The 20,817-nt window shown below is 46.4% G+C and overlaps 1 protein-coding gene across 1 annotated transcript; it reads right to left on the reverse strand.

Annotated features, from left to right (window-relative positions):
* Positions 1 to 429: 429 nt before the first annotated feature.
* LOC115181726 (uncharacterized) lies at positions 430 to 20,324 on the reverse strand (the record flags this gene model as incomplete). Its single annotated transcript, XM_029743550.1, has 5 exons — positions 20,312 to 20,324; positions 17,360 to 18,248; positions 8,188 to 8,347; positions 6,174 to 6,387; positions 430 to 661 (listed from the first exon to the last, which is right to left on the reverse strand). Coding segments are annotated over exons 1-5 (1,508 nt in total), but the record flags the coding sequence as incomplete, so codon positions are not given.
* Positions 20,325 to 20,817: the final 493 nt, after the last annotated feature.

The following is a 20,817-nucleotide window of genomic DNA, read 5'->3' on the forward strand; positions in this document are numbered from 1 at the left end:
TAAAACCCCATCCAGTCCCTCTGCACTTACTGACCTGTGACATAGTTTATAGTGTGTGTGTGTGTGTGTGTGTGTGTGTGTGTGTGTGTGTGTGTGCGTGTGTGTGAGCCCTCTTGTTGTCGCTATGCTCCTGACTCTTTGGTGTCGTGCTTCCTCACCTTTTCTCATGAAAGATAATCTACTGGGGAGAGGAGGGTGTGAGAGATATTAGATATTAGATATTAGCTCTAACTGATACCCCACCTCTTTAAGGAATACCTGGGATAGGATAAAGTAATCCTTCTAACCCCCCCCCCCCCCTTTAAAAGATTTAGATGCACTATTGTAAAGTGGTTGTTCTACTGGATATTATAGGTGAATGCACCAATTTGTAAGTCGCTCTGGATAAGAGCGTCTGCTAAATGACTTAAATGTAAATGTAAATGATACAGCTGGGAAGCATCTCTCTTCCTCCTCTCACACAAGGGAACAGGACAATTCAGAAGTGTCCGTACTGTCAGATGGTTTCTACTCACCCCTGCAATGATGTGGTGGGAGACCCCGTTTCCGTTGGTCATCTCTGGGGAGCTGGAGGTGTGGCGGGAGGAGGGGGACGTACTGAGGTCCACGGCCGGCGGGGTGGGGGGTGTCTCTGGCCTCTCCTGGGAGACCACCAGCACACCTGTGGAAGGGTAAGGAGAGGTCAGACTCTGTCAGATCGGTTGGTCAGAGTACCTAACACCTGCGGAAGGGTGAGGAGAGGTCAGACTCTGTCAGATCGGTCGGTCAGAGTACCTAACACCTGCGGAAGGGTGAGGAGAGGTCAGACTCTGTCAGATCGGTCGGTCAGAGTACCTAACACCTGCGGAAGGGTGAGGAGAGGTCAGACTGTCAGATCGGTCGGTCAGAGTACCTAACACCTGCGGAAGGGTGAGGAGAGGTCAGACTCTATCAGATCGGTCGGTCAGAGTACCTAACACCTGTGGAAGGGTGAGGAGAGGTCAGACTCTGTCAGATCGGTCGGTCAGAGTACCTAACACCTGTGGAAGGGTGAGGAGAGGTCAGACTGTCAGATCGGTCGGTCAGAGTACCTAACACCTGTGGAAGGGTGAGGAGAGGTCAGACTCTGTCAGATCGGTCGGTCAGAGTACCTAACACCTGTGGAAGAGTGAGGAGAGGTCAGACTCTGTCAGATCGGTCGGTCAGAGTACCTAACACCTGTGGAAGGGTGAGGAGAGGTCAGACTCTGTCAGGACGGTCGGTCAGAGTACCTAACACCTATGGAAGGGTGAGGAGAGGTCAGACTCTGTCAGATCGGTCGGTCAGAGTACCTAACACCTGCGGAAGGGTGAGGAGAGGTCAGACTCTGTCAGATCGGTCGGTCAGAGTACCTAACACCTGCGGAAGGGTGAGGAGAGGTCAGACTCTATCAGATCGGTCGGTCAGAGTACCTAACACCTGTGGAAGGGTGAGGAGAGGTCAGACTCTGTCAGATCGGTCGGTCAGAGTACCTAACACCTGTGGAAGGGTGAGGAGAGGTCAGACTCTGTCAGGACGGTCGGTCAGAGTACCTAACACCTATGGAAGGGTGAGGAGAGGTCAGACTCTGTCAGATCGGTCGGTCAGAGTACCTAACACCTGCGGAAGGGTGAGGAGAGGTCAGACTCTGTCAGATCGGTCGGTCAGAGTACCTAACACCTGCGGAAGGGTGAGGAGAGGTCAGACTCTGTCAGATCGGTCGGTCAGAGTACCTAACACCTGCGGAAGGGTGAGGAGAGGTCAGACTCTGTCAGATCGGTCGGTCAGAGTACCTAACACCTGCGGAAGGGTGAGGAGAGGTCAGACTCTGTCAGGTCGGTCGGTCAGAGTACCTAACACCTGCGGAAGGGTGAGGAGAGGTCAGAATCGGTCAGGTCGGTCGGTCAGAGTACCTAACACCTGCGGAAGGGTGAGGAGAGGTCAGACTCTGTCAGATCGGTCGGTCAGAGTACCTAACACCTGCTGAAGGGTGAGGAGAGGTCAGACTCTGTCAGATCGGTCGGTCAGAGTACCTAACACCTGCGGAAGGGTGAGGAGAGGTCAGACTCTGTCAGATCGGTCGGTCAGAGTACCTAACACCTGCGGAAGGGTGAGGAGAGGTCAGACTGTCAGATCGGTCGGTCAGAGTACCTAACACCTGCGGAAGGGTGAGGAGAGGTCAGACTCTATCAGATCGGTCGGTCAGAGTACCTAACACCTGTGGAAGGGTGAGGAGAGGTCAGACTCTGTCAGATCGGTCGGTCAGAGTACCTAACACCTGTGGAAGGGTGAGGAGAGGTCAGACTGTCAGATCGGTCAGTCAGAGTACCTAACACCTGTGGAAGGGTGAGGAGAGGTCAGACTCTGTCAGGTCGGTCGGTCAGAGTACCTAACACCTGCGGAAGGGTGAGGAGAGGTCAGACTGTCAGATCGGTCGGTCAGAGTACCTAACACCTGCGGAAGGGTGAGGAGAGGTCAGACTCTGTCAGGTCGGTCGGTCAGAGTACCTAACACCTGCGGAAGGGTGAGGAGAGGTCAGACTCTGTCAGATCGGTCGGTCAGAGTACCTAACACCTGTGGAAGGGTGAGGAGAGGTCAGACTGTCAGATCGGTCGGTCAGAGTACCTAACACCTGTGGAAGGGTGAGGAGAGGTCAGACTCTGTCAGATCGGTCGGTCAGAGTACCTAACACCTGTGGAAGGGTGAGGAGAGGTCAGACTCTGTCAGATCGGTCGGTCAGAGTACCTAACACCTGTGGAAGGGTGAGGAGAGGTCAGACTCTGTCAGATCGGTCGGTCAGAGTACCTAACACCTGTGGAAGGGTGAGGAGAGGTCAGACTGTCAGATCGGTCGGTCAGAGTACCTAACACCTGTGGAAGGGTGAGGAGAGGTCAGACTGTCAGATCGGTCGGTCAGAGTACCTAACACCAGTGGAAGGGTGAGGAGAGATCAGACTCTGTCAGATCGGTCGGTCAGAGTACCTAACACCTGTGGGTGTGTGATCTGATTAGATGGATTGATTGGCAGTGTGTTACAGATATGTGTTCAAACTTGTTCATGTATGAGGTCAGGTTTTGTGTTGTTAGTATGTCCTATCTAATGCCATGTCAGCCATGAATACAATATGGGAATTTGTACACACCTCTCTGTGTGTGTTTATTTATTTATTTATTTATTTTTATTTCACCTTTATTTAACCAGGTAGGCAAGTTGAGAACAAGTTCTCATTTACAATTGCGACCTGGCCAAGATAAAGCAAAGCAGTTCGACAACATACAACAACACAGAGTTACACATGGAGTAAACAACATACAGTCAATAATACAGTAGAAAAAAAATAAGACTATATACAATGTGAGCAAATGATGTGAGATAAGGGAGGTAAAAGCAAAAAAATGCCATGGTGGCAAAGTAAATAAAGTATAGCAAGAAAACACTGGAATGGTAGATTTGTAGTTTGAAGAAAGTTCAAAGTTCAAATATAAATAATATGGTGCAAATTAGCAAAATAAATAAAATAAATAAATACAGTAGGGGAAGAGGTAGTAGTTTGGGCTAAATTATAGATGGGCTATGTACAGGTGCAGTGATCTGTGAGCTGCTCTGACAGCTGGTGCTTAAAGCTAGTGAGGGAGATAAGTGTTTCCAATTTCAGAGATTTTTGTAGTTCGTTCCAGTCGTTGGCAGCAGAGAACTGGAAGGAGAGACGACCAAAGGAGGAGTTGGCTTTAGGGGTGACCAGAGAGATATACCTGCTGGAGCGCGTGCTACAGGTGGGTGCTGCTATGGTGACCAGTGAGCGGAGATAAGGGGGGACTTTACCTAGCAGGGTCTTGTAGATGACCTGGAGCCAATGTGTTTGGCGACGATTATGAAGTGAAGGCCAGCCAACGAGAGCATACAGATCGCAGTGGTGGGTTGTATATGGGGCTTTGGTGACAAAACGGATGGCACTGTGATAGACTGCATCCAGCTTGTTGAGTAGGGTATTGGAGGCTATTTTGTAAATGACATCGCCGAAGTCGAGGATTGGTAGGATGGTCAGTTTTACGAGGGTATGTTTGGCAGCATGAGTGAAGGATGCTTTGTTGCGAAATAGGAAGCCAATTCTAGATTTCACTTTGGATTGGAGATGATTGATGTGAGTCTGGAAGGAGAGTTTACAGTCTAACCAGACACCTAGGTATTTGTAGTTGTCCACAAATTCTAAGTTAGAACCGTCCAGAGAAGTTATGCTGGATGGGCAGGCAGGTGCAGGCAGCGATCGGTTGAAGAGCATGCATTTAGTTTTACTTGTGTTTAGGAGCAGTTGGAGGCCACGGAAGGAGAGTTGAATGGCATTGAAGCTCGTCTGGAGGGTTGTTAACACAGTGTCCAAAGAAGGGCCAGAAGTATACAGAATGGTGTCGTCTGCGTAGAGGTGGATCAGAGATTCACCAGCAGCAAGAGCGACATCATTTATGTATACAGAGAAAAGAGTTGGCCCAAGAATTGAACCCTGTGGTACCCCCATAGAGACTGCCAGAGGTCCAGACAGTAGGCCCTCCGATTTGACACACTGAACTCTGTCAGAGAAGTAGTTGGTGAACCAGGCGACGCAATCGTTTGAGAAACCAAGGCTACTAAGTCTGCCGATGAGGATGTGGTGATTAACAGAGTCGAAAGCTTTGGCCAGGTCAATGAATACGGCAGCACAGTATTGTTTCTTATCGATGGCGGTTACGATGTCGTTTAGGACCTTGAGCGTGGCTGAGGTGCACCCATGACCAGCTCTGAAACCAGATTGCATAGCGGAGAGGGTGCGGTGGGATTCGAAATAGTCGGTAATCTGTTTGTTGACTTGGCTTTCGAAGACCTTAGAAAGGCAGGGTAGGATGGATATAGGTCTGTAGCAATTTGGGTCAAGAGTGTCACCTCCTTTGAAGAGGGGGATGACAGCAGCTGCTTTCCAATCTATGGGAATCTCAGACGACACGAAAGAGAGGTTGAACAGGCTAGTAATAAGGGTTGCAATAATTTCGGCAGATAATTTTAGAAAGAAAGGGTCCAGATTGTCAAGCCCAGCTGATTTGTAGGGGTCCAGATTTTGCAGCTCTTTCAGAACATCAGCTGAATGGATTTGGGAAAAGGAGAAATGGGGGAGGTTTGGGCGAGTAGCTGTGGGGGGTGCAGTGCTGTTGAATGCAGTAGGGGTAGTTAGGTGGAAAGCATGGCCAGCCGTAGAAAAATGCTTATTGAAATTCTCAATTATAGTGGGCTTATCGGTGGTGACAGAGTTTCCTATCCTCAGTGCAGTGGGCAGTTGGGAGGAGGTGTTCTTATTCTCCATGGACTTTACAATGTCCCAGAACTTTTTTAGAGTTGGAGTTGCACGAAGCAAATTTTTGTTTGAAAAAGCTAGCCTTGGCGTTTCTAACTGCCTGTGTGTATTGGTTTCTAACTTCCCTAAAAAGTTGCATATCGCGGGGGCAGTTCGATGCTAATGCAGAACGCCACAGGATATTTTTGTGTTGGTTAAGGGCAGTCAGGTCTGGGGAGAACCAAGGGCTATATCTGTTCCTGGTTCTAAATTTGTGTGTGTGTGTGTGTGTGTGTGTGTCAATAGTGTTACCCACCTGTGTGTGTGTGTGTGTGTGTGTCAATAGTGTTACCCACCTGTGTGTGTGGGACAGTGTGTGCGCAGGGTCACCCACCTGTGTGTGTGTGTGTGTGTGTGTGTGTGTGTGCGCGCAGGGTCACCCACCTGTGTGTGTGTGTGTGTGTGTGTGTGTGTGTGTCAATAGTGTTACCCACCTGTGTGTGTGTGTGTGTGTGTGTGTGTGTGTGTGTGTGTGTGTGTGTGTGTGTGTGTGTGTGTGTGTGCGCGCAGGGTCACCCACCTGTGTGTGTGTGTGTGTGTGTGTGTGTGTGTGTGTGTGTGTGTGTGTGTGTGTGCGTGTGTGTGTGTGTGTGTGTGTGTGTGTGTGTGCGCGCAGGGTCACCCACCTGTGTGTGTGTGTGTGTGTGTGTGTGTGTGTGTGTGTGCGTGTGTGCGTGTGTGTGTGTGTGTGTGTGTGTGTGTGCGCAGGGTCACCCACCTGTGTGTGTGTGTGTGTGTGTGTGTGTGTGTGTGTGTGTGTGTGTGTGTGTGTGTGTGTGTGTGTGGGGGTGGGATGGGTGGATGTGTCGTCACCCACCTGTGTGTGGCGAGGCCGGGGAGACGGGCACTATGACGGCTGTGCCATCATCAGCCATGCGGAGCTGCCGGGCGCGCTTGAAGGGTATCGGAGAGAGGGTGAGGGTGGAGGGTGACCGTGCACCCCTGTCCCGCCCGTTGACACGCCCCCGGGGGAGCATTAGGTCCAATGGCTCGTCTAGGGACAGCATGGCTGCAGCCCACGGACCTCCCACCTGCCCAGACAACCAATCAGAGAAGGTCAGGTATTCAGTAGTGATGGTGGAAAACATCTATACATTCCATATTGGATATTATTTTTGTAATATATCATATCCTATTGTTTTGACAATACCTGCCTGGACCAAAACTCCTTCATAACTTGTCTTCTTTTTAAATAGGGAGACAATTTGTTTTCAGCACTTTTATTTCCATGACTGATTAAAACTCTAAAACTGTTCTCATGCTCTCTCTGTCTCTCTGCAGCAGACATAGTGAGCAATATGTTTGGAACATACAATCCCAAAATCACAGTATCAAATTGCAATACATATTGTATCAACACCAAAGTATCGTGAAAATACTTTGGTGTTGATACACACACGCACTGTCCCCCCCCACACACACACACTTCTCCCAGTGTCCCCTCCCTCCCTCCTGTGACCTTTGCTCACACACTCTTCCACAGAAATGTTTACAATCCAATCCAGATGCTCAGCCTGACCCCTCCACCCCCCCACCTCCCTCTGGCCACTGCCCTCTAGCCCCCCTGGTCAGCACCTCCCAATCACTATGGACCTTGTAGCCTCACTGCATGACCCCCCCCTCTCTCAGCCCATCAGCCCCCACTCAGTTCCACTTTACACACACACACACACACACACACACACACACACACACACACACACACACACACACACACACACACACACACACACACACACACACAAACAGCTCGACACCGACAGCCCCCATACCACTGAACACACATGCGGTTAAAGGCATGAAGTGATATTCTTCAAGAATATACAGGATTAATATCACTCAAATAATAACTCGTTTTAGATAAAAGCATCTGCTAAATGTCCAAGGTAATATAGAATATCTAACAATACACCACCACTATTCTCCTCTCAGTCTCTGAGTAACACACAGTAGTACAGTAGTCCAATTACATTCAAAGGGCTTTATTGGCATGGTAAACATATGTTTACATTGCCAAAGCAAATGGAACAGACAAGAAACAAAAGTGAAATAAACAAAGGAAACTTTAGTGAACATTACACTCACAAAATGTTTTAAAGACTATAGACATTTCAAATGTTATATTATTGTCTATGTAGTGTTGTAACAACGTGCAAGTAGTTGAAGTATGAAAGGGAAAATAAATAAACATATAAATATAGGTTGTATTTACAATGTTGTTTGCTTTGTGGTGGAATGTGTGGGCATTGCTTCCTTTTAGGAGGTTGTAGAATTGAACAGCTCTTTTCTGCCCTGCATGCATTTTTTGGGGTTTTGCATTGAACACAAAGTACATTTTGACAGAATTCTGCATGCGGAGCCTCAATTGGGTGTTTGTCCCATTTTGTGAATTATTGGTTGGTGAGTGGACCCCAGACCTCACAACCATGGAGGGCAACTCTCTCTCTCTCTCCCTCTCTCTCTTTATCTATCTATCTCTCTCTCAATTCAATTTCAATTTTTCTCTCTGTCCCTCTCTCTCTCTCTCTCCTCTCAGTCACAGTACTGTCTATATTTCTGCCACACAGCTCTAATACACACACTGATCTATTCCCACCCCCAGCTGACACACACACACACACACGCACGCACACACGCACGCACACACACACGCACGCACACGCAATTATCCTACTGTAATTTCCACAAATCCTGCCCCGGCTTCTCTCTCCCTCTCCTTTCTCTCTCTCTCTAAAACACACACTCACTCTCTCTCTTTCTCTCTCTCTTTCTCTCTGTCACACACACACCCCCACACATACCCACACTCACTCACTCATACACATACTTACACAAACACAGAGCTGCGCTGCGGCGGTGCAGAACTGAATGGTGGTCTTTGAGAGCGAGTTTGGCCAGGGGCCACATGAGGAGAAGCTGTGTCTGGGAGGGGAAGGGGTCACCAAGTTCAGCCACCCCACTGCCACAACCCAGTCCAGGGGGATAGCAGGCCTGATCAGCAGGAGATAGCAGGGGATGACACACACACAGGAGGAACACACACACATTGAGAGTGGGACATACACACACAGGAGGAACACACACACATTGAGAGTGGGACATACACACACAGAGTGGGACACAGACACACAGGAGGGAAAACACACACATTGAGAGTGGGACATACACACACAGAGTGGGACACACACACACAGGAGGGCAAACACACACATTGAGAGTGGGACATACACACACAGAGTGGGACACACACACATACACACACACACACGGGAGGGAAAACACACACAGAGAGCGGGACACACACACACAAAGAGCACTCAACTAATATCTACACACTCTGCAGAGAATACCACATGACCTGTATTCTAATCTAAAGACACAAATAACTGATGTCCGGAGCACTGTAACATAACCTAGTGGAGCACTGTAACATAACCTAGTGGAGCACTGTAACATAACCTAGTGGAGACCTGTAGCATAACCTAGTGGAGACCTGTAACATAACCTAGTGGAGACCTGTAACATAACCTAGTGGATACCTGTAACATAACCTAGTGGAGACCTGTAACACAACCTAGTGGAGACCTGTAACACAACCTAGTGGAGCACTGTAACATAACCTAGTGGAGCACTGTAACATAACCTAGTGGAGCACTGTAACATAACCTAGTGGAGCACTGTAACATAACCTAGTGGAGACCTGTAACATAACCTAGTGGAGACCTGTAACATAACCTAGTGGATACCTGTAACACAACCTAGTGGAGACCTGTAACATAACCTAGTGGAGACCTGTAACATAACCTAGTGGAGCACTGTAACATAACCTAGTGGAGCACTGTAACATAACCTAGTGGAGCACTGTAACATAACCTAGTGGAGACCTGTAACATAACCTAGTGGAGACCTGTAACATAACCTAGTGGAGACCTGTAACATAACCTAGTGGAGACCTGTAACATAACCTAGTGGAGACCTGTAACACAACCTAGTGGAGCACTGTAGCATAACCTAGTGGAGCACTGTAACATAACCTAGTGGAGCACTGTAACATAACCTAGTGGAGCACTGTAACATAACCTAGTGGAGACCTGTAACATAACCTAGTGGAGACCTGTAACATAACCTAGTGGAGACCTGTAACATAACCTAGTGGAGCACTGTAGCATAACCTAGTGGAGCACTGTAACATAACCTAGTGGAGCACTGTAACACAACCTAGTGGAGACCTGTAACATAACCTAGTGGAGACCTGTAACATAACCTAATGGAGCACAGTAACATAACCTAGTGGAGCACTGTAACATAACCTAGTGGAGCACTGTAACATAACCTAGTAGAGCACAGTAACATAACCTAGTGGAGCACTGTAACATAACCTAGTGGAGCACAGTAACATAACCTAGTGGAGACGTGTAACATAACCTAGTGGAGACCTGTAACATAACCTAGTGGAGACCTGATTCATAACCTAGTGGAGCACTGTAACATAACCTAGTGGAGACCTGTAACATAACCTAGTGGAGCACTGTAGCATAACATAGTGGAGACCTGTAACACAACCTAGTGGATACCTGTAACACAACCTAGTGGATACCTGTAACACAACCTAGTGGATACCTGTAACATAACCAAGTGGAGACCTGTAACACAACCTAGTGGATACCTGTAACATAACCAAGTGGAGCACTGTAACATAACCTAGTGGAGCACAGTAACATAACATAGTGGAGCACTGTAACATAACCTAGTGGAGCACAGTAACATAACCTAGTGGAGACGTGTAACATAACCTAGTGGAGCACAGTAACATAACCTAGTGGAGCACTGTAACATAACCTAGTGAAGCACAGTAACATAACCTAGTGGATACCTGTAACATAACCGAGTGGAGACCTGTAACATAACCGAGTGGAGACCTGTAACATAACCTAGTGGAGACCTGTAACATAACCTAGTGGATACCTGTAACATAACCTAGTGGAGACCTGTAACATAACCTAGTGGATACCTGTAAGATAACCTAGTGGATACCTGTAACACAACCTTGTGGATACCTGTAACACAACCTTGTGGATACCTGTAACATAACCAAGTGGATACCTGTAACATAACCTAGTGGATACCTGTAACACAACCTAGTGGATACCTGTAACACAACCTAGTGGATACCTGTGACATAACCTAGTGGATACCTGTAACATAACCTAGTGGATACCTGTAACACAACCTAGTGGATACCTGTGACATAACCTAGTGGATACCTGTAACATAACCTAGTGGATACCTGTAACATAACCTAGTGGATACCTGTAACACAACCTAGTGGATACCTGTAACATAACCTAGTGGATACCTGTAACATAACCAAGTGGAGACCTGTAACACAACCTAGTGGAGACCTGTAACTCAACCTAGTGGAGACCTGTAACACAACCTAGTGGAGACCTGTAACATAACCTAGTGGAGCACTGTAACATAACCTAGTGGAGACCTGTAACATAACCTAGTGGAGACCTGTAACATAACCTAGTGGAGCACTGTAGCATAACATAGTGGAGACCTGTAACACAACCTAGTGGATACCTGTAACACAACCTAGTGGATACCTGTAACACAACCTAGTGGATACCTGTAACATAACCAAGTGGAGACCTGTAACACAACCTAGTGGAGCACTGTAACATAACATAGTGGAGCACTGTAACATAACCTAGTGGAGCACAGTAACATAACCTAGTGGAGACGTGTAACATAACCTAGTGGAGCACAGTAACATAACCTAGTGGAGCACTGTAACATAACCTAGTGAAGCACAGTAACATAACCTAGTGGATTCCTGTAACATAACCGAGTGGAGACCTGTAACATAACCGAGTGGAGACCTGTAACATAACCGAGCGGAGACCTGTAACATAACCTAGTGGATACCTGTAACATAACCAAGTGGAGACCTGTAACACAACCTTGTGGATACCTGTAACACAACCTTGTGGATACCTGTAACATAACCTAGTGGAGCACTGTAACATAACCTAGTGGAGACCTGTAACATAACCTAGTGGAGACCTGTAACATAACCTAGTGGAGACCTGTAACATAACCTAGTGGAGACCTGTAACATAACCTAGTGGAGCACTGTAGCATAACCTAGTGGAGCACTGTAGCATAACCTAGTGGAGCACTGTAACATAACCTAGTGGAGCACTGTAACATAACCTAGTGGAGCACTGTAACATAACCTAGTGGAGACCTGTAACATAACCTAGTGGAGACCTGTAACATAACCTAGTGGAGACCTGTAACATAACCTAGTGGAGCACTGTAGCATAACCTAGTGGAGCACTGTAACATAACCTAGTGGAGCACTGTAACATAACCTAGTGGAGCACTGTAACATAACCTAGTGGAGCACTGTAACACAACCTAGTGGAGACCTGTAACATAACCTAGTGGAGACCTGTAACATAACCTAATGGAGCACAGTAACATAACCTAGTGGAGCACTGTAACATAACCTAGTGGAGCACTGTAACATAACCTAGTAGAGCACAGTAACATAACCTAGTGGAGCACTGTAACATAACCTAGTGGAGCACAGTAACATAACCTAGTGGAGACGTGTAACATAACCTAGTGGATACCTGTAAGATAACCTAGTGGATACCTGTAACACAACCTTGTGGATACCTGTAACACAACCTTGTGGATACCTGTAACATAACCAAGTGGATACCTGTAACATAACCTAGTGGATACCTGTAACACAACCTAGTGGATACCTGTAACACAACCTAGTGGATACCTGTGACATAACCTAGTGGATACCTGTAACATAACCTAGTGGATACCTGTAACACAACCTAGTGGATACCTGTGACATAACCTAGTGGATACCTGTAACATAACCTAGTGGATACCTGTAACATAACCTAGTGGATACCTGTAACACAACCTAGTGGATACCTGTAACATAACCTAGTGGATACCTGTAACATAACCAAGTGGAGACCTGTAACACAACCTAGTGGAGACCTGTAACTCAACCTAGTGGAGACCTGTAACACAACCTAGTGGAGACCTGTAACATAACCTAGTGGAGCACTGTAACATAACCTAGTGGAGACCTGTAACATAACCTAGTGGAGACCTGTAACATAACCTAGTGGAGCACTGTAGCATAACATAGTGGAGACCTGTAACACAACCTAGTGGATACCTGTAACACAACCTAGTGGATACCTGTAACACAACCTAGTGGATACCTGTAACATAACCAAGTGGAGACCTGTAACACAACCTAGTGGAGCACTGTAACATAACATAGTGGAGCACTGTAACATAACCTAGTGGAGCACAGTAACATAACCTAGTGGAGCACTGTAACATAACCTAGTGAAGCACAGTAACATAACCTAGTGGATTCCTGTAACATAACCGAGTGGAGACGTGTAACATAACCGAGCGGAGACCTGTAACATAACCTAGTGGATACCTGTAACATAACCAAGTGGAGACCTGTAACACAACCTTGTGGATACCTGTAACACAACCTTGTGGATACCTGTAACATAACCTAGTGGATACCTGTAACATAACCTAGTGGATACCTGTAACACAACCTAGTGGAGACCTGTAACACATCCTAGTGGATACCTGTAACACAACCTAGTGGAGACCTGTAACATAACCTAGTGGATACCTGTAACATAACCTAGTGGAGACCTGTAACACAACCTAGTGGATACCTGTAACATAACCAAGTGGAGACCTGTAACTCAACCTAGTGGAGACCTGTAACACAACCTAGTGGATACCTGTAACATAACCTAGTGGATACCTGTAACATAACCTAGTGGATACCTGTAACATAACCTAGTGGATACCTGTAACACAACCTAGTGGATACCTGTAACATAACCTAGTGGATACCTGTAACATAACCAAGTGGAGACCTGTAACACAACCTAGTGGAGACCTGTAACACAACCTAGTGGAGCACTGTAGCATAACATAGTGGAGACCTGTAACACAACCTAGTGGATACCTGTAACACAACCTAGTGGATACCTGTAACACAACCTAGTGGATACCTGTAACATAACCAAGTGGAGCACTGTAACATAACCTAGTGGAGCACAGTAACATAACATAGTGGAGCACGGTAACATAACCTAGTGGAGCACAGTAACATAACCTAGTGGAGACGTGTAACATAACCTAGTGAAGCACAGTAACATAACCTAGTGGATACCTGTAACATAACCGAGTGGAGACCTGTAACATAACCGAGTGGAGACCTGTAACATAACCTAGTGGAGCACTGTAACATAACCTAGTGGAGACCTGTAACATAACCTAGTGGATACCTGTAAGATAACCTAGTGGATACCTGTAACACAACCTAGTGGATACCTGTAACCTAACCAAGTGGAGACCTGTAACACAACCTTGTGGATACCTGTAACACAACCTTGTGGATACCTGTAACATAACCTAGTGGATACCTGTAACATAACCTAGTGGATACCTGTAACATAACCTAGTGGAGACCTGTAACACAACCTAGTGGATACCTGTAACACAACCTAGTGGAGACCTGTAACACAACCTAGTGGATACCTGTAACACAACCTAGTGGATACCTGTAACACAACCTAGTGGAGACCTGTAACACAACCTAGTGGATACCTGTAACACAACCTAGTGGAGACCTGTAACACAACCTAGTGGATACCTGTAACAAACCTAGTGGACACCTGTAACACAACCTAGTGGAGCACAGTAACATAACCTAGTGGATACCTGTAACATAACCTAGTGGAGACTGTGTAACTGTGTGTAACTGTGTTGTTGTATGTGTCGAACTGCTTTGCTTTATCTTGGCCAGGTTGCAGTTACAAATAGGAACTTGTTCTAAAGGTGAAATAAATAAATCATAACATAACCTAGTGGAGACCTGTAACATAACCTAGTGGAGACCTGTAAAAAAAAAAGTTGATTTATTTATTTCACCTTTAGAACAAGTTCTTATTTGTAACTGCAACCTGGCCAAGATAAAGCAAAGCAGTTCGACACATACAACAACACAGTTACACACAGTTACACAGTCTCCACTAGGTTATGTTACAGGTATCCACTAGGTTGTGTTACAGGTGTCCACTAGGTTATGTTACAGGTATCCACTAGGTTGTGTTACAGGTATCCACTAGGTTATGTTACAGGTCTCCACTTGGTTGTGTTACAGGTATCCACTAGGTTGTGTTACAGGTCTCCACTAGGTTGTGTTACAGGTATCCACTAGGTTATGTTACAGGTCTCCACTAGGTTATGTTACAGGTATCCACTAGGTTATGTTACAGGTATCCACTAGGTTGTGTTACAGTATTTTGGTATTTGGTATTTTATTAGGATCCCCATTAGCTGTTGCAAAAGCAGCAGCTACTCTTCCTGGGGTCCACACAGAACATGAAGCATGACATAATACAGAATATTAATAGTCAAGAACAGAACTACATAAAACATTTTTTCTTTTTTTACAAAAGGCACACAATGCTCCACTAGTTTATTCGACTGAGCTCCACTAGGTTATTCTACTGTGCTCCACTATGTTATGTTACAGTGTTCCACTAGGTTATTTTACAGGTCTCCACAAGGTTATGTTAAACTGGGCCTAAACTGGGACATGCTTAACACCCCAGCCATCCTACAATCTAAGCTTGATGCCCTCAATCTCACACAAATTATCAATGAACCTACCAGGTACAACCCCAAAGCCTTAAACACTGGCACCCTCATAGATATCATCCTAACCAACTTGCCCTCTAAATACACCTCTGCTGTTTTCAACCAAGATCTCAGCAATCACTGCCTCATTGCCTGCATCCGTAATGGGTCTGCGACCAAACGACCTCCACTCATCACTGTCAAACGCTCCCTAAAACACTTCTGCTAGCAGGCCTTTCTAATCGACCTGGCCGGGGTATCCTGGAATGACATTGACCTCATCCCGTCAGTAGATGATGCCTGGCTATTCTTTAAAAGTGCCTTCCTCACCATATTAAATAAGCATGCCCCACTCAAAAAATGTAAAACTAGGAATAGATATAGACCTTGGTTCACTCCAGACCTGTCTGCCCTTGACCAGCACAAAAACATCCTGTGGCGTTCTGCATTAGCATCGAATAGCCCCCGTGATATGCAACTTTTTAGGGAAGTTAGGAACAAATATACACAGGCAGTTAGAAAAGCTAAGGCTAGTTTTTTCAAACAGAGATTTGCATCCTGTAGTACAAACTCAAAAAAGTTCTGGGACACTGTAAAGTCCATGGAGAATAAGAGCACCTCCTCCCAGCTGCCCACTGCACTAAGGCTAGGAAACACTGTCACTACCGATAAATCCACAATAATTGAGAATTTCAATAAGCATTTTTCTACGGCTGGCAATGCTTTCCACCTGGCTACCCCTACCCTGGTAACCAGCCCTGCGCTCCCCACAGCAACTCGCCCAAACCTCCCCCACTTCTCCTTCACCCAAATCCAGATACAGTTAGGGAAAAAAGTATTTGATCCCCTGCTGATTTTGAACGTTTGCCCACTTACAAAGAAATGATCAGTCTATAATTTTAATGGTAGGTTTATTTGAACAGTGAGAGACAGAATAACAACAAAAAAATCCAGAAAAATGCATGTCAAAAATGTTATAAATTGATTTGCAATTTAATGAGGGAAATAAGTATTTAACCCCTCTGCAAAACATGACTTAGCACTTGGTGGCAAAACCCTTGTTGGCAATCACAGAGGTCAGACGTTTCTTGTAGTTGGCCACCAGGTTTGCACACATCTCAGGAGGGATTTTGTTAACATAACCTAGTGGAGCACTGTAACATAACCTAGTCAGAGGTAAATGGAGGGGAGTCCTTCATACATTTTTCAAAGCACAGCAATACAAACCATACGTGTTGGAGATACAGATCATAATGCCTTGCTGCAGAAAGGTGCATTGGTAATATGAGGTATAGATCATAATGCCTTGCTGCAGAAAGGTGCATTGGTAATATAACATACTCTCTCGCAAGGTAACGCCAACTGCCAAGTTCATTAGCAATTGTCTAATCGTGAAATACCCAGACAACGTACAGACAACATATAACCAAAAGGTATACCCAGAATGATCATGTTACTGTACCAATGCTGTAGTCTAATGACATTCTGCCCATGGTCAGGTTGGTATCAGGTCAGTAAGAGAAGTTAATATACAATCTGTTGTATCTCCTGACTCTTGCTGTCTGGCTCACTTTCAGAGCAATCAGGTCACATTGGTGGGCACCAGAACCTATCCTTTCAAAGGACACTAGCCCCACCCTAAATCATAACTCTAATAACTTATGTCGGGCTAAACCACGCCTACCACCCCTCTGATTGGTCCTTTGGTCATTTGAGTCCTTCCCAAGGATTTGTTTTAATACTGACTCACCTGTATAATGTATTGATGTTCCCAGAGGAAGAGTAGTAGTAGGAGATAGGTATAGCCTTGATCAGAACTTAGTTCATCATTTTCATGTGTTTGATATCTAATTCAGAGTAATGTCCTACAGTGACCTGTGTCTCCCACCTTGTAAGTGTGTGTGTGTGTGTGTGTGTGTGTGTGTGTGTGTGTGTGTGGTGTGTGTGTGTGTTGTGTGTGTGTGTGTGTGTGTGTGTGTGTGTGTGTGTGTGTGTGTGTGTGTGTGTACGTGTGTGTTCTATGTCCTGACAGATTCCAACAGCTTATATCTGTCTAACCCCACATATGTCAACACTACAAGGCAATCACCTGCTTCATACCTACTCCAGGCATAGACTGATAAACACACACAAAATCACATGATGTTTGAATAAGAGTGTGTTGTAACCTGACCAATGAGGTAGATGATGGATAAGAATACCAGACCTGCATTCAAATAGTATTTGAATACTAATAATTTAAACTTTACAGTGCTTGATTGAGCTTATCACACTCACAGAAAGTGGGCCACAAATTTCGTGGCTCCGTCTCCCTCCCCTTCTTCCTCTGTCTGCTTCTCTGGCCTCCTGAGAGTCTGGGTACATGTGGTAACTTCATCAAGCCTCTGCCAGCAGAGTAGATCTCCCTCTGTCTGCTTCTCTGGCCTCCTGAGAGTCTGGGTACATGTGGTAACTTCATCAAGCCTCTGCCAGCAGAGTAGATCTCCCTCTGTCTGCTTCTCTGGCCTCCTGAGAGTCTGGGTACATGTGGTAACTTCATCAAGCCTCTGACAGCAGAGTAGATCTCCCTCTGTCTGCTTCTCTAGCCTCCTGAGAGTCTGGGTACATGTGGTAACTTCATCAAGCCTCTGCCAGCAGAGTAGATCTCCCTCTGTCTGCTTCTCTGGCCTCCTGAGAGTCTGGGTACATGTGGTAACTTCATCAAGCCTCTGCCAGCAGAGTAGATCTCCCTCTGTCTGCTTCTCTGGCCTCCTGAGAGTCTGGGTACATGTGGTAACTTCATCAAGCCTCTGCCAGCAGAGTAGATCTCCCTCTGTCTGCTTCTCTAGCCTCCTGAGAGTCTGGGTACATGTGGTAACTTCATCAAGCCTCTGCCAGCAGAGTAGATCTCCCTCTGTCTGCTTCTCTGGCCTCCTGAGAGTCTGGGTACATGTGGTAACTTCATCAAGCCTCTGCCAGCAGAGTAGATCTCCCTCTGTCTGCTTCTCTGGCCTCCTGAGAGTCTGGGTACATGTGGTAACTTCATCAAGCCTCTGCCAGCAGAGTAGATCTCCCTCTAAGTTGTGTAACTCACATCCCGCACTGCCAACGTGTTTTAGTTTTAGTTTGTCTAATGTAGCAGAAAATCCCCCGTCATCCCCTTTAAACTGTGAAATCCCTGTGATGCCTAGTCACTTTACCCCTATACATATCTACCCCTACCACTCCAGTATCCCTGCACATTGTAATATGGTATTGAAACTGACCCTGTATATAGTCACTTTACCCCTATACATATCTACCCCTACCACTCCAGTATCCCTGCACATTGTAATATGGTATTGGAACTGACCCTGTATATAGTCACTTTACCCCTATACATATCTACCTCTACCACTCCAGTATCCCTGCACATTGTAATATGGTATTGGAACTGACCCTGTATATAGTCACTTTACCCCTATACATATCTACCCCTACCACTCCAGTATCCCTGCACATTGTAATATGGTATTGGAACTGACCCTGTATATAGTCACTTTACCCCTATACATATCTACCCCTACCACTCCAGTATCCCTGCACATTGTAATATGGTATTGGAACTGACCCTGTATATAGTCACTTTACCCCTATACATATCTACCCCTACCACTCCAGTATCCCTGCACATTGTAATATGGTATTGAAACTGACCCTGTATATAGTCACTTTACCCCTATACATATCTACCCCTACCACTCCAGTATCCCTGCACATTGTAATATGGTATTGAAACTGACCCTGTATATAGTCACTTTACCCCTATACATATCTACCCCTACCACTCCAGTATCCCTGCACATTGTAATATGGTATTGAAACTGACCCTGTATATAGTCACTTTACCCCTATACATATCTACCCCTACCACTCCAGTATCCCTGCACATTGTAATATGGTATTGAAACTGACCCTGTATATAACTTCTTACTTTCTCGTGTACTTCTTATTTTTTATTTCTGTGAGTTTCTGTTCTATCTTATGTTATTTTGTTGCATTGATATTGAATACTGCATTGTTGGGTTTAGAGGTGGCAAGAAAGGCATTTCTGTAGGTATGCACGTGACATTAAAACTTGAAACTGTCGCTGACCGCCCCATCAGATCCCTTCCTATGGCTGATGGTCCTATCAGTGTGCTCCGTTCTCCGTGGTGCCTGGGGCACAATCCACTGCGGGGGTCTGGACACAAAAGACCCTCTTATATCCCACACACCCCAGTAGCTCCACATGTAAACCATTACAAGACCTGACCTGAGGACAGATGCTATACATCATCTTCTCTTCCCATTTTTAACTAGTCCAACCCTGCTAACACTAGCCTGGTCCCAGATCTGTCTGTGCTGTCTTGCCAACTCCTATTGTTATTTACACCAAACAGTGACAATGACCATAGGAGTTAGCAAGCTGTCACCCTATAACCTGAGCAATCCAACAATGGTACAGTCCAGACTGTCATACAGGCTGGGTTGGAATGCTGCAATACCCTGGGAAAAAGAGGGGGGTGATGGGGAGACATGCTAAGGATACTGTTAAAGCTGTATCTATAAAATGTCTCAAAGAGTCCTATGTAACAGTATACTGTACATGACAGCAATCATCTCTCAAGAATAGAATGATGAACAGCATGTGATCGGGCCTTTAGAAATACTAGGCACATTCAGAGCAACTATAAAATAGTCCCCTCTTGAGGTCCGCCTGGCCATACTGTTCTCATGTCCCCGTTTAGTACTAGAGGGTATGTTGAAAAAGTGAATCAGCGGTGCTGGAAATGAATGACTCTGCTGCATGTTGATTCACCTCAGGATACCCTCTCTTTACAGTAATGACTTTGGAGAAGGGCCCTGGCTGGCTGGAAGTGAGTCAGTGTGTGGATTCTAGAACCAGCAGAGGTCAGAAGGAAGGGGGAGCTAGCTGGCCCTGTGTGTGTTTCTGTGTGTGTGTGTGTACGGCCCAGTCAGTGATTTAGGAGGGGGCAGTGGCGGGATGGCGGGAGGCTGTGAAGTTTGGGGAAGGGGTGTTGCTCGGCCCCTGCGCAGACTTCCTCACTCAGCCGTGGGGTCGCTAGCCTCTTTGAAAGGCGGCTTTGTGCCCCTCCGGAGCCCCCCCCTCGCCCCTGCCAAGGCAAAGCAAACACAGGCTGTAACAGCTGAATGACAGCGAGGGGGGTGAGGAGAGTGAATGAGAGGTCTGTGTCTCCTCTGGTTTACCTCCCTTTCCCATCCTATTCCAGGTTCTTTTCTGCCTCCCCTGTAAGGAAGTACCCAACTCAACACACTTCCCTTTGGCGCTTAGGAAAGGTGAGGTGGAGGGTGAGGAGAGGTAATGCATATGCTGGGTGGTGGGCAAGTCAGAGGGATGGTTGAGTGAGGTGGAAGGTGACATGGGGGAGAGGTGGAAGGTCACATGTAGGGAGAGGTGGAAGGTCACAGGGGGGAGAGGTGGAAGGTGACATGGGGGGAGAGGTGGAAGGTGACATGGGGGAGAGGTGGAAGGTCACATGTAGGGAGAGGTGGAAGGTCACATGTAGGGAGAGGTGGAAGGTGACATGGGGGGAGAGGTGGAAGGTCACATGTAGGGAGAGGTGGAAGGTCACATGTAGGGAGAGGTGGAAGGTGACATGGGGGGAGAGTTGGAAGGTGACATGGGGGGAGAGGTGGAAGGTGACATGGGGGAGAGGTGGAAGGTGACATGGGGGGAGAGGTGGAAGGTCACA

The sequence above is a fragment of the Salmo trutta genome, unplaced genomic scaffold (genome assembly GCF_901001165.1).
Source record: "Salmo trutta unplaced genomic scaffold, fSalTru1.1, whole genome shotgun sequence".
In the NCBI taxonomy this organism is placed as follows: domain Eukaryota; kingdom Metazoa; phylum Chordata; class Actinopteri; order Salmoniformes; family Salmonidae; genus Salmo; species Salmo trutta.